We start from the raw sequence: 15,107 nt of genomic DNA on the forward strand, positions 1-15,107 counted from the left end.
CTTAACATTTCTGGTAAATTCTAATTTGGTTCCATGTATTGTCTTTATTAACACAATATTGTAGATTTGTGCAAGAACAAGTTCTGTTTTGCTAGAACATTACTCAAGTACTATTGTAACCAAAGCTGCCCCCACCCTCCTCCCTCTGGAAAAAGGTCCAGCTGTACTAATTTTCCTGGTTCTTAACCTAACCTAATGTATTGATACCCATAGTGGCTTCATCTTATCAGAGCACTGGCTGTAAATCCTGCTTTAATTAGGTTGTATTTGGTGAAGGAATGGCAGTGTGGCAGGTGATTCTTGCCAAAAAGTGCAGAGAAAGGATCGGTTTGCATGTGCTTCATTTCTTTTTACATAGATATTAACACACTCAGCCATGAGAATGAAACTGCCTACCTGACATGCCTGAAGAATCTGATTGTATGGCTGGTGGTCTGCAAACAGCTGTGCAGATGCACATCCCCAGCACTTCCCCTTGCCTCTGGCTGGAGGTGATGCTCCCTTTGGATCAGCTGCTGAACTGCTCACGTGAATGCTCCCTAAGACTTTCAGTCTGGATGTGCTGGGTTAATTTAAATAGTCTGAATGCCAGGTCTTTGCAAACCTGCTCTCTTTCACTGAATCGGCTTAGGGAGTGTTCATACACGTAGCTGGGACCTTGGGGAGGGCAATAACTGCTGAGCGTGGAGGAAATGACAGACTACACAGCTGGATCTGGAAAATGAAACATATTTACAACCTGATGTGCTGCCATGGTGGGATATGGTGGATTTCTGTGTTTGGCAACAATATGTTTCAGATAAAGATGAGCTGAAATGAGTTTTGCTGCTAACAGCTTGAACCCTTTAACGCACTAAACACTTGGCTACAAAAAATGAACAGATGCTTTGCTCTCTAAGAGATAATAACATGTTTCGCAAAAGGGATGGTTCTTTTCTCGCTTTCTTTCTCCTTTGCTTCAAACTTTCTCTTTTTGTTCTTTTTTTCAGCATTGTCTCTTCTATCTTCTAACGCTATATCTACCAGAGTCCAGGAGTGAAGGAAAGTAAATCTCTGTTGATGCAATTGTGCTGCCAGTTGCTACTGTCTTCAGTGAAGCATTGTAGTATTTTTGTGTGCCGAGGTTCCATGTTTAAAACAAACCCATTTTAAATTGTGTAGAATTATATGCTTGTACTAGCTACCATTTTTTCTGAACCCATATGGCTTGATAAGCTGTTGTGGGCTTACATCTCTGATTTATGAAGGACAGGTGATGTATAGGCCTTATGTTGGGTCTCTGCATAGGTATGAGCTTCCCCTGTTGTGCTTACATTAAAACTTTAACTCGCCAAATTAGTTTCTTCATTCATATGTTTTCATGGGAATCATTTTTTCCTCAATATCTAGTATGAATAGGTGAAATAACTGCAATAAATGAGAGGCCCTAATTTTAGCCACTTGCATGTATGTAGGTTAAATAACTTCTCACTTCTTACTCACCGACTTGGGTTCAGAGAACAGCTTTTTCTCTGATAAGTTCCCTTTTCCTGTTCCTGAAACAATTTGTTTTGGCTCATCTCTAGGACACAGAAGTTGCTGATGATACCTGGTTTTCTAGGGGTGGTGTCAGGCCCTTGCTGCCCAACATATGTAAAATATGCATCAGTTCTCTGTCTCGCTTTCTCTTTTATTCCAATAATTCTTTTTCTTTATTTTAACATGACTGCCAGTTATTGCTAGCTTTATGAGCAGAGTTTAACAGGGCAGCAAGAAATGTTGTACTTGGTAATATTTTGCGTGGACATTAGAGATGCCATTTAATGGGGCAATGGGAGGCCAGATCACATCTTTCAAACTGCTTATGTGAACAGGTACCTTTGTCTTCATAGTGCCCGAAGTGGATTGTATGTGATTCAGGAACTGTGTGTGTAGATAAAATTCCAGGATTGGAGTCTAAATCCTGACTTTAATATGTAGATTCTCCTCCATGGAGTACTGAAGTTGATCCCAGGGCCTCTAAGGGAACTTGCCGACTGGAAATGGCAGTGGCAGCAGGTAGCCTGTCTCCATTCTCTTTTTAAGTGTCTGCATTCTTCTTCGGTGATTCAGTAACTCGAGGCTTGTTCATAAAACTAAGTTTGCCTTCTGATATGGCACCATGTTTCTAGTAGTACCAGTGAGCTGCTGTTGCAGAAGTGCTACTTGCTTATAAATCTCCCGACATACTTATCTATTTTTTTATTTTTGTCTCCAGGGAAGTAAAAGACCATCTAAATTATGAACACAGAGTGTTTAACAGTGAAGAATTTTTGAAAACAAGGGCAATGGGAGACCAGCCATTTTACAAAAAGGTAAATTCAGTGTCGAATACGTTTTGATTCTCTATTACAAATCCGTATTTTAAGGATTAATGCTAAAAATTAATGGAATGGTCATGATTTGATCTGTGTTACTGAAATATCAGCTTTCAAAAAATGACTTACCGAATTTATTTTGTGTACTGTAAACTGAGAAAATATTAGAGTCTCGGAGAGCAAGATACTAAGTAATTTCAGAGCAAATGAAATGTAATTTCTCGTGGGTAAAATTAACCTACGGCAGATGGTCAGTAAAGCTAAATCTAAACTGTATTTTAAGTGCAGGCACCTGTCCAAACTGTTTGGGCAGAGGCCCATGCACAGATAAGAGTTTTCTGCAAGCCTGTGAGTGCAGCCAGAGAGAGCTTGAATGACACAAGTCTAAATACCTGCTTTGTCTGCAGCCTGAGCAACAGGGCATGGAGTTGATAATGCCTGTTTGGCTCCAGGCCAGGAGCCGGTTTCCTGCGATGCTGGAAAGCCACAGTGGAAGAGGGCTGCTGGTATTGAGCACATGAGTTGGACCGTGTTGGGTGATAGGAAATAGAGGCTGTCAGGCCACTGGTATACTTTGGGCTTGCGGTGGGACCGAGGGCATGCTGTGGTTTAGCTGACCTGTGCTTTACCAGGTATTATAACTGTAGCCTACCTCTGTGCTCCTTATGTCCCACTGAAGCCTCTAAAATAATACTTGAACAGCGTATAGCCTCAGGCCGGGCCCAGTAGGGCAATTTGTCATGCCATAGGCTAAAGGACACCCTGAAATCCCCACTTAGTCCTCCTACCAACTCTGCTTAGTAGGTGTTTATCTGAGCTTAGAAATCTGTAGGTGTGTGCAGTTCTTCTACACCAGCCTTGAGTCCCTCTTGCTCCTGCAAGATCAGCCTAATCCTTCTGTTTGCCTAAGCCTGATCTGGGTCCTCTGCTGAAGCTCCCCAAGGACTCCATTTTTGCCCAATGTATGCAGTGATCCACGTTTTTACAAAAGATGGAGGTCCATCTTCCTTAGAAACACTGGCAGTACTGGTGCACGTATCCCCTTTTATGTAACAGCTTTGTATATGCTAAGGAAGTGAGGGGTGGGCTTGATTTCCTCATTAAATGGAGAGTGCCCTGGTCACTAGGCTGTAGGGCTTAGAGCATTTTTCCATTCCTTTGGTTTAAGGCTGTGTCACTGAGCATCAAAGGCTGGAGATCCTGGGGGGGAGAAGGAAAGGGAGGGAGAGCAGAAGGAAGGGAATAGGAGAAGGAAGAGAGATGAAGAACATACGGATTCCTATGGGAGCATCTTGTGTTAGGGTACTTTGCCTAGAAGTGGGGAGGTTGAGATCTTGATTGAGTTGAGACTGTGATTTTTACATTAAACTGCCTACATCTAATGAAATAAATATTTACATTTGATGAATTATTACTGTTGTGTGTTTGAGAAACAGAATTTACATATTTTAAGGCTTTGTTGTATCTAGGCACTTATAACATGCTGGGAGAATTCTGTTGTGACACTGCAAGCCAAAATCCAAGATTATAAACTCTGAGGTTTTTAAAATATCAAAGTTATTAACCAAATAAAAAACATACTTTATTAAATAAAAAATGATTGTTTGGAGGACTTACACCCAAAATTGGGAGGGTGTATGGGTCAATATGTAGTTGCTGAAGGGATGTGGCATTTTCTGCAGTTTCTTGCACCCTTTGATACAATTTACACTGTTTTTAACATTTACTATATTAAGCAGGTTAAGCAGGTAACAGATACTGCATTAAGTAATGTCTGACCTATGGTAAGACATTTTTGTGTTATTGTTTAAGCTTATTAAAAGGAAAACAATAGAATTTTATGCTCTTCACTGTTTGTTTGGTGATACTATAGTTCGTTTGACAACTTGTGGATCAAAGCAGAAGCTTAAAAAGGAATGTAAGAAAGTTCATCTGCCATTTTAGATTTGGTCTTAATCATGTTTCATGAATATTTACAAAAATTATGGAAGTTTCCTTTGCAATTAGTATTTGGCAATTGGGTCCCTAGAGTCACTGTTTGCAGCTGGCAAAGAGATTTTTTCATTAACGCCAATAAGCTGTGGTTGATAACAAACTTTATATTTCCCACTTCAAAACCTTTTCTTATCACATGTGTGAACATCCATCTAAAAGAGGTGTTGAGACTGGAAGATAAGATCAGAAAGACGTCTTCTCATTTTACTTAAGCAGGTGCTGAGGAACTTCGCAGAATTTCCTGCAATTCCAGCGTTAACATATTACCGATTTCTTGATAAGAAATAGTGTTTATTGGATAAGGCTTGCAACACTAGCAAATATTCTTAAACAAATGAAAAGGAAAAATAAAAAAGAACCTATTAATATGTCCTCAGAACACAAATTCATCAGAAATGTTCTGACAGGGATTTCTATAGAATACAAATAGTATTTTCAGTAACAGTTGCTAACACTGTAAATGCTAACACTGTAAATGAAATGGTGTAAATTTTCAGAATTAAAGCTTAAAGTAGACATACACATTAATGAAAAGCTTTGAGCAGTTGACTTGTTGAAGTACTAAATAACCTAGTGGTAGGCTAGCTTTAAAGTAAATCTAACAAGATGCAGAGTAGTTGCTAACAGTGTCTAGGATTACACTAAAGGAACTTGGAACCCATTAGAAAGGACTATTTTTCAGTTCCTGCAGCTTGTCATCTCCCTTGCATACAATTGCCAACAGAGGATGCCATCTGCAGGGGAAATACTTAAAAGCAGAAATCTCAGTGCTTTTGTAGATGCCATTTTATGGAATACAGTGCAAATGGATAGATAAGATGCATCCTCAGTAAGAACGGCCCGTGTATTGGTAAAGTGTTTCCATTCATTTCAGAGTAAAAAGATGACTTACGAATTTTCCTCATCTGTATTTTTAAAACATCATAGTAATTCACTGATGTCTGATCAATGTAAAGGATTTTTTTTCTTTTTGGCCTGTGATAAACTCCAAGACTACCAAGGGTAATTTAGGCAAGCTTCTGGGATATAACATTAATAAAAAGTCATTTTTCATAGTTAGATTCAAATATACAACTGACTATCTGTCTGTTAGTGCTAGTAAATTTGTAAAGGCTGGGTGTTGTATGAAGACAGGTGACTTATTTTGACACTGTTGTCTCCTAAGGAGGCTTACATTTGATTTTCTGAATAGAGGAATTTGCTGAATTGTTTCCATTATCAAACAGTAGTAACAGACCCGTGCTAGAAACATTTATATAATATACATGTTATATTGCCCCAGCTTGTTTTAATTTGAAATGGTGGGAGAGGGTAGCTTTTTTCATTTTTTAATTTTTTTTTTAAACCTTGGCATTTCCTATGATCTTCTCAATCCTAAAAGTAGAAATTTGACCTTTCAGAAATTATTTCTGGATGACATCAAGATAATTACCTTAGCAGGAATTTTTGGGGGGGATTACTGAGGAAAAAAGGTGATTAGCTTGTCTTTTCAGTTTAATGGCATAATGTGTTAGTTTGAAAGTACCACAAATGTCCTATTCCAAACCATAGACAAAATTAGCATTGCTCAGTTATAGGCAGAAAATATAAAGTTCAGGAGGTATAAAACTCTGTTATACTCAGTAGCTCTTATTTTTGGTTTTTTTGAAGGCAGTTAGAGATCACTGTTTGTCATTAAGCAAATATAAAATTACAGAGCGGGAAGAGTACTGAGTTGATGCCTCTGTTGTTGAAGTTTTCAAATGCTTTGATTTTTGTGATTACTAAACTGGGCATTCTCAGCTTTGCATTGGTAAAGGTAATAAGAATGAGGAAAACGTGCTAATAAAAATATCACTTGCAAATGATTGACAATTAACTTCAGTTTATGTCTCACAGGTTTTAGAGACCTACATGTTCCACTCTTTTCTTAAAGCTCGTCTGAACAGGAAGATGGATGCTTTTGCTCGACTTGAGCTAAGTACCCAGTCTGAAGAGGACAGGTAAAGATTTTTCACTTCTTATTCTGGTTTTGGATCTTCTTCCACTGTTTCAATAAACTAAATAGCACTGGAGTCAAAAGGAGTTTTATGAGATCAGGTCACCTATGAATAAAATTATGACTTATTGATTGGTCATTCATTAAGCTACTGTAAAAGGGTGATATCAACATGTCCAGCCATGGCTGTAGAATCATGTAAATTGTAAGTTGATACTATAATACAAAAAAAAAAGGAGTAGTAATGTAGTATGCATGTATACTGAATTTTAATATAAAGTGTTATATAACTAGCTACATAATTTTTAATTGTTTTCCTCAGATTAAATTTGATGTTTGATAGCCCAAGAAGACTGACTGTGGAGAAAATGGCTTCTAAACGATTTAATCCACAGTACATGATTAGTAGGCGTATGGTAATCAGTATGCCTAATCTGCAAGATATCAAGCTGCCAGAAGGCCCTACTAGAAATTCCTCGCTTCAGAGACTAGAAGCAGGCCATGGTAAGGGGATAATGTGTTTAACAAATAGAGAGATTTTTCTGTTGATTTTATGGTTGACATCACTGAATGATTTCCACAGAAAGAGTGTCGGATGAGGGAAAGAAATTGTGAGCTGGGACATTTTGAGCTCGGCCTGTCCATGCTTCTCCGTGCATGTTATTAAGTCAGTCTGAAGTCTGCTGTTAAGTTTTGTGGTACTACAAAAGCCTGAACACTCATGGGAGGCCTGGCACTGTAGAATTGCTTCCTGAGTAGTCAATAATCATGTTCAATCCTTTCCCACTTTAAAGGCAGAGCAGAACTGGACATAAACATAGGCTGTGGTTAATCACTGCTTAACAAAGCAAGTCGTACAGAAGTCCAGGGTGTGTATAGTACTTTTCAGAATCAGTATTATCAGAATAGGGGATATTTTGATAAGGACGATGGATGTAGGAATAAGTTTCTGTCCCTAGCACAACTGTAATCTTGAATGTCATGCGTTGTAATTGCATATTGCTGTCTGGGGGATTCTTTTTTGTGTTTATAATACTGATGCTTGTGAAGATACTCACTGTTTACACTAATCAATGTATTCTTTTTGTTTTTAGCTGTGAAAATGCATTCCAGATCAGTTAGTACATTCAAAATCCCAGAAATTCACTTTCCTCTGATATGCCAGTGTGTCCAATCCTACTATGCAGACTTTTTCAACCATCTCAGCAAAGCTATAAATAACTTACCACCTGATAACTCAGCATTGTTGGCAAGATACTTCTACCTCCGGGGACTTATTAGCTTGATGCAAGGCAAACTACTAAATGCACTTTCCGACTTTCAGAATCTAGATAAAACAGACTTAAGAATTTTCCCTAGTGATCTTGTAAGAAAAATTGTGGAAACCATGCCTCCTTCTGAACGTTCTCAAGCAGACCGCAAACCTGAGCTGAAGAAGCTGATAAGTCGCGTGATGGAAAAACAAAGAGAAATTATGAAAATAGATGACCACGTAAAAAATTTTGAATTGCCAAAAACACACATGCAATTGGATGATTTTGTGAAGCGAATCCAGGAATCTGGGATTGTCAAAGATATAGACACCATACATAGGTTATTTGATGCCTTAACAGTAGGTGAGTAGAAAATATATTTTTAATGAACATCTACACTGGTGCAAAGACAACTTTGAACTTTTGCAGAGAACAGATTTAATGTATACATGAATTATTGGACCTGTGTCCACAATGAGGACAAGGCATCTACTTACACATAGGCACACAGTTCAGCTTTTTAGGCTGTATGGGTAGGATTGTTTTGCAATCTGATGGTGTGCAGTTCTGTTTTGGCTTGGGTTATGAGTAAAGTGAATGTAGAGCTGTCCTAATTGCTAATAGAAAAATGTATTTGTGCTATAAAACATAAGTAACATGTTGAGATAGTATTTTTTTAAAAATAAACTAACACAACCCAAAATTCAGGTAGCTAAGGTTTAAATTCCTGTTCAATGGTCCTCATAACGAAAGGGGAGATTATGTTTATATTTGAGAGAACTTTCTCCTTTCCTAAATGAGGCTTGAATCTTGTGATTCATTTCTGAATACAGTTTGAGAGTGCTTTTATAAAATCTCTTTGCTTTTCTTTCTATGCCTAGTTATTACAATAATTATCATATTTTATGGCCACAAAGTTTTAAACTGGTCAAAATAGCAAGACTTTCTGCATATAAGCCAAAGATAGCATACAACTCGCAAGAATTTATATTCATTTGGGATTTTGCTGTCCAAACCCAGTTAAATTCTTAGAATAACTAAGTACTTAGATTTGAGCAATAGTTATTCTAAGCTAACAATTTGTTATATCTCTAGCTTTTATCCCAGGTTGGTAAATGTGTGATGTATTAGCATTCAGTAGAATAAAGAAGTGGAAAACCATAATGGAAAGTATTCAGTTTATAGGGAAGTACAAATCCTCTCCTAGTGGCTAATTGGATTTTTGGCATGTATTTAAAAAAATAAGGATGGCAAGTGTTTGTCACTGCCTTTGTAGAGCAGAGTGGAAGGGAGGATGTCAGCTGGATGGGGCCTATGTCATAGGCTAACTGCAAAAGCATCTCTCTGCCTCAGGAGAAGAGTTTTGTCTCTCAAGTGCTTTCTGGGGGGGCTGTTTTTTGTAGTTTATGCACCCTGTTTACCCTTTAAGTTGTTATAGACACAATTTGAAAGTTAGTGTCTTAAAACTGTCTTTCTGTTTAAATCTGTATAATAGTTTCAGATAGTAAACAAGTTTTAAAAAATTTTTAGGACATCAGAAACAAATTGATCCTGAAACATTCAGAGATTTCTACACCTACTGGAAAGAAACTGAAGCAGAAGCTCAAGAGGTTAATCTGCCACCCACAGTAATAGAGCATCTGGATAAAAATGAATGTGTCTACAAGTTATCCTGCTCAGTTAAAACGAACTATGGGGTAGGGAAAATAGCTCTGACCCAAAAGCGCTTGTTCCTTTTGACTGAAGGAGGCCGTCCCGGCTACGTCCAGATTGCAGCTTTCAGGGATATAGAGGTGAGTGTAAAATAGCTTTTGTTCACTTGTGTGATTCTGGATGATAGGCCAAATCCCATTCTGCCCGAAGATCTGCCTCTCAGACTTACAGTTTCACCGCAGATTGTAGGAAACACCTGTAAGATCACCAGCTTAAAATTGGTTAGATAAATAACTAAGCTTTTGGACCAAGAGTGTCAGGGCTGATGTGCTAGGTGCTAAGATGACATGGAATAAAAATCTAGAGGTTGTAACCTCTAGATATACAGACAGATGCAAAGCATTGGAGACGGGATATAGAGTTAGAGAAGCTTAAGAACACAAGGGCGTCAGCTAGTCAGCTTGTTTCTGCCGTGTGTCAAAGTCTGTGCCATGTTGTTTGGAGCTTACATTTTCATAAATCTCAGTGAGCAACCACCTCTGCTTAATGGTGTTTAGCGATAATTGAAATAATAAGCTGTGGTTAGAAATAGAGAAAGTTACCCTGTAGGACGGGGACTGCGCCTTACCTGTGATTGTAGCTTATGTGTTCCTTGCTGTCTTTGTTTCTGTGTGTTTCTAGGATGTTAAGAGCACGACTGTAGCTTTCCTTCTTTTGAGAATACCCACTCTGAGGATTAAAACAGTATCTAAAAAAGAAGTCTTTGAAGCTAACCTTAAAACAGAATGTGATCTCTGGTACCTAATAGTGAAAGAAATGTGGGCTGGAAAGAAAATGGCAGATAATCACAAGGTATAAATGTGGGAATTTCTAACTAAAAAAAAATCTGACCTGTGTGCTTCCTGTCTCTAAATTTGTGTAACACGCTAGGACATTCTAGGTTTCAGCAAACAATTAATAACTAAGTAAAAAAAAAAATCATTTTATTTTTGCCATTGTTTCTAAATATAATACACCTGGACACAAAAAAAAGAGAAATTACATTAAAAATATAGCATGTCTTTTTCTCATCCGTTAGCCTTAAGATTTTGTTTAGCTACTAGTTTTGTAAAATAGTTCCTTAGTTCATGCTCACAATATGAGAAAAATGATCCTAAAAGAAAAGTTGCCCCATCTTGCTTCATTTTCAACATGCAACATTTTACAAGATTTTGCCACGCTGGAACCTTGGTGGCCATAGATCCTCTGAATGAATGGAGCAAGATATGTTCCTCTGCCACAGAAACCTTGGGAAGAAGGATCATACAGAAGCAGGGTTTCCATCTGCAATTAGCATGGATTATGCTTCAGGGAAGAAACTGGCTAGTGAGTGCTTGTGCTAAGCATGACACGCATTGCGATTATTGAAAATAGAGCCTTGGCTTTTTTTTTAAAAAAAAAAAACAGATAAACTACAGTAAGACTTTTGTCTTTAGGATCCTCAGTATATCCAGCAAGCACTGACAAATGTTCTCCTGATGGATGCTGTGGTTGGTGCCCTGCAGTCTTCCAAAACCATATATGCAGCCTCTAAACTGTCTTATTTTGACAGGATGAAAAATGAAGGTCAGTGACATAGCACTGCCACAATGCCTGCTGTTGTTGCATCATCTGTCTCAGCTTTTTCTGTTTTATCTTCCATTTTTCAAATGGTATCTGTAGAAATATATAAAGATGTTAGGCTGCTTGCACTTTCACAGATGTAGTTTGTTAAATAGTAATAGTAGAAAGCTTATTTTTTGCTTCCGTGCATTAGAAGCTTAGGCGGTATGTCTGTCTTCCTGTGGGCTGTCGTGTTTTCGTTTTGCTTCTTTAGACTGCTTTGGTGTTGTATGCCTGCTTCTGCTATGAGAATTCATAGTAGTGATGCTTGGGCTTTCATAGTCAGCTGAGGTTAATGTCAGAAGAAAAGAAAAGCAAGTTATGTGAATAAATAGTGCAGGCTTCTGACTTTTGCAAGAATTATTTGTCTATTTCAAGCTTAAGCTTGCACTATCCTGGAATTCATGACTTTTAAAAATCTATTTTAGTGCCTATGATGGTCCCCAAAACAACCTCAGAAACACTAAAGCACAAGATCAACCCCTCAGCTGGTGAGATGTTTCCACAGGCAATAGATGTCTTGCTTTATACGCCAGGTAAGGTGATTTATTTCTTCCTTTATATTAGCCCCGTTTTAATTAGCCTATAAAGCATGTTATCTCCTAACACCTGGGATTATGACTAACCAGTTTTGTTCATTCTAGCATGCTTTGGTTGTGTATAGAATACCAAAACATAAAAATCATTAAAAAAGAACAGTAATACTGCAAATTTAGACACTCCAAGGCATAGCTTTCACTGTTTTAATTTGCCTGCCTTTGTGTATATGCCTTATAATAGACTTCAATTATGTGTTAATGTACTGTTTTCCCGTTAAGACTTCTGCCTCATTCATTGAGCAGGATGGATGAATGATGCTCCACTCTTGATCAATATTCATAGTTATTTTTCTGTCTTCCAGTAGAGTTATTTGGGGGTGTTGGGTTCACCCACGGTGCAGGGAACAGAGTGTACCACTTCTTGAAATCCCAGCCAGACCTATATCCCTGTGACCCCCACTGCATAGTGTATGGTTTCATGACTTATTTGTCACATGTAATTTAAGTCCATCCCTGAAGAAAGCATTATCAATTTTCTTGTGAGTTTTTCTGTGATGCCTGGCACACTTGTATCTGGCCAGTTTGTGAATGCTAACGAAATTATTTTTGTAACATGCCTGTCAGAGGAGGTATATTATCTTTCATTTTAGAGGTGACACAGGATCGCTGAAAAAAGTTAAGGCCGAAAGGCTTCTCTCATTTTTGGATGCCTAATTTGGGATGCCTTGGATCGGATAGCCATATTTGGCACTTCCTATGTTCAAGCACAAGTCTCATTAACTGTAGCTTTGCATCTTGGATCTGGCATCTAGAAAATGAGTATACTGTTAGTACATCCATGAGAAATTTTGGATCAAATGGTTTGAGTAGGAATTCTGATTCAGAGGCACTAAGATCTTACTAGAGATCTTAATTTCTGCCCCACTCATTCCATCTATTTGGCTAAGAAGTGAAGCAGGGATCCTAGGAATAAGTCTCCTTTTGCTGCAAAACCCTGATTCATTTCAAGAGCAGATCTACAAAGCACACTAAATCTAGTCGTGGGCCTTTGAAGCAACGTAGTATGTGATCATCCATTAAAAAAGATCCCCATATACCTGAAGCTGTGTGCGACGGGCGTGAATTTAAGTAGCAGAGATGATGTTAATTCTGAAAATTCCTGAATAGTTTCTCTTCATCTTAAACCATGTCATACTGTTCATTTCTGGTTATACGCATCTAGGCCTTGTCTTTTTCTTTGCCAAGTAGCTTAGCATAAGTGGATGTACTTTGGGGCATGTCCTTAAAATTTCCACATGCAGCCAATTGAGACCAAAGTGGAAAGTGAATTCCAAAGTGAAGAACTTGGGCAGGAATAACTTAGGGGTTTTGTTAGCGCTTTTTTCTTTTAAATATGGGTCTTTTAAGGAGAGCTCTCATGCTGTGGCAGTTAGAATGAATGGATTTATCAGCTGCGTTTTATAGGGTCTAAAAGCCTGCCTGCAATCCCAGTTAGCTAAGCACTTAGAGCCATCAATGGAAAAGATTATCTCTGCTTTGAATAACTTCAAAGTATGAGATTAAGCCGTCAGGTGGGCTCAACAAGTAGATGAGAAATAGCATAAATTCACTGTGAGAACTGTGTCACCTGTTAACTGGTGCTGTTAGTTCCTGGACATGGACACAGACACAGTTCACCAGGAAGATGCTCTGTGTAGTAATAGTTTCTCCACATATTGCCAACGGTGCTGACAATACTGGTTTGTGGGGTTTTATTTGTCTTTCCCCTCTCACCTTCTCCACTTCCTTTCTAGGCCATCTTGACCCTTCAGAAAGACCTGCCAATGCTTATCCAAAACTATGGTGTGGTTTAAATGAGGGGAAAGTGGTGGTCTTTGATGCATCTACCTGGTCTATTCAACAACACAGTTTCAAAATGGGCAGCTCTAAACTGGTAAGACTGACACGTGTGTCATGACTGCTGCTTTAACTTGATCTTTCTATTACTATAGCCTGTATGACCCTGAATCATGGGCTAGGTCACACTGCAAGGCTTATTCCTTAAAAGCTATGGAATATGTTTGGGTTTTCTGGGCTTCAGCTGATCTGGAGAAATGAAGACTCTTGAGAAAAAGGGAAAGGAGAGAAAACGAATTTGTAGTGAAACAAGTCAGCTGATTGGAAGTGATGGATCAGATGCTGGGAAGGTAGTGGCCTGAAGGTAGGAGTTCTTGGAGCTGGAGGACTGGTTTCGAAACATTTGAGAAGAAAGAATAGTGGAGATAATCAATATAAGAGAAGAGGAGAACTTAAGGAATAGATGAAAAGTCTTTTGAAGAACTGGAAAACATGGAGAAAGGTGTAAGGAAACCAGTGGATGATACTGAAAGAGTGGCAGCAGTCTAAAAGAAGGAGACTCAGCCAGTGGATTAGAGGGAATTGCTTGGGGAAGACCATTTGAAGGGAGTAACTCTCTTGAACAAGAACTGCAGGCTGAGTGAAAAACATTGAGGAGAGAGAACATGCAGCAAAGGATATGGTCACTTTTGTGGAAGCTGAGAAACATCACTGTGGATGAGTGTGGGAGATGGTAGAAGAGAGTCGAAAAGGGAGAGGTAGAGCTGACTGAGGGGCTGGGTGGAGAGATAACAGAAATCCTGGAGATGAATCTGTTGCGGGGGATTTTCTAAAGAGGAGAAAGAAAGGAGGAAGTAAGTTTGGAACTTATGGGAACTGGGAGAGAGAGAAATGAAGAGGTTCAGCATGGGGGAAGGTCATTCTGAAGACAGTAGAGGAGAGGACAGCATTTGCTTAGGCACCACTTCTAACTGAAGAAAGAAGTAAATTTTTATCAGATGGGTAGGACAGCTTCCAATCCCTGAGAAGCACAAACTTACGTAGTTTCCCCTGACACCCTTTGTAACTTTTACTTTGAGCCAGGAAACAAAACTTTGAGTCAGTTACCAAGATATGTTATTAATCCTGTTTTAATGAAGGATAAGCTGGGCAAAGAGGTCCGTCCTCTTCCTTTATTTATTGAGCAGAACAAAGCGTGGAGCAAAAAACTGGAGTATTGAGTCTTGATCTCTTACTATAGTTGCCAGAAAACTGCAGCATCTGAATGTAACCTTTTTCCATGTTACACTAAAGATTGATTTTGCTTCTGGGTTGTGTTTAATCTTTTTTTTTTTCTTCTGCAGACTTGTATGGTAATGGTAGAACAAAGTCAAGTGTGGATCGGTTCTCAAGACTCCTTTATTTATATAATCAACACCCATAGTATGTCTTGTAATAAGCAACTAAATGATCATCGTTCTGATGTTACAGACATCATTGTAGAGAAGAAGAATGGAATACCCAGGTATATTTAATTGCAACATTTTCTTTGTCAAAATGCACATACAAGCAAATGTGGAAGACATCTGTTCCACTGGAGGAGTCATGAACAATAAGAAAATCTGTGTGTGGTTAAATAAAGTCATTTTCTGTCGCTAGAACAGTATTCACTAGCCTGGAGAATTTAGGCTGTGATGAGCAGGGAACTAATTAAAGATCCAAGTGACATAGCGTGATGCTTGAATTATTTGAAACAAAGGCAGAGTGTTAATTTTTCCTCAAGAAAAATGAGCCCATACAGGAAACCAGTGATCGACTTTCCAAGATATGGAAGCAGTTTATTACTTTTAACAGGGGGGATTTATCCTGCTAACATAAGCCTTCATTTTGCCCAGTA

At 38.5% G+C, this 15,107-nt stretch overlaps 1 protein-coding gene across 3 annotated transcripts in view; it reads left to right on the top strand.

Annotated features, from left to right (window-relative positions):
* DENND3 (DENN domain containing 3) overlaps nt 1–15,107 on the top strand; it is a 41,312-nt gene that overhangs the window by 18,537 nt on the left and 7,668 nt on the right. For all 3 annotated transcript variants that reach the window (XM_026113687.2, XM_026113685.2, XM_026113686.2), the window contains exons 10-19: nt 2,237–2,333; nt 6,210–6,313; nt 6,632–6,813; nt 7,404–7,925; nt 9,093–9,355; nt 9,897–10,067; nt 10,691–10,820; nt 11,285–11,392; nt 13,189–13,328; nt 14,575–14,735. In XM_026113687.2, coding sequence (XP_025969472.2) covers nt 2,237–2,333; nt 6,210–6,313; nt 6,632–6,813; nt 7,404–7,925; nt 9,093–9,355; nt 9,897–10,067; nt 10,691–10,820; nt 11,285–11,392; nt 13,189–13,328; nt 14,575–14,735 — 1,878 coding nt within the window. The remainder of the gene's footprint in view (nt 1–2,236; nt 2,334–6,209; nt 6,314–6,631; nt 6,814–7,403; nt 7,926–9,092; nt 9,356–9,896; nt 10,068–10,690; nt 10,821–11,284; nt 11,393–13,188; nt 13,329–14,574; nt 14,736–15,107) is intronic.

The sequence above is a fragment of the Dromaius novaehollandiae genome, chromosome 2 (genome assembly GCF_036370855.1).
Source record: "Dromaius novaehollandiae isolate bDroNov1 chromosome 2, bDroNov1.hap1, whole genome shotgun sequence".
NCBI classification, from domain to species: Eukaryota; Metazoa; Chordata; class Aves; order Casuariiformes; family Dromaiidae; genus Dromaius; species Dromaius novaehollandiae.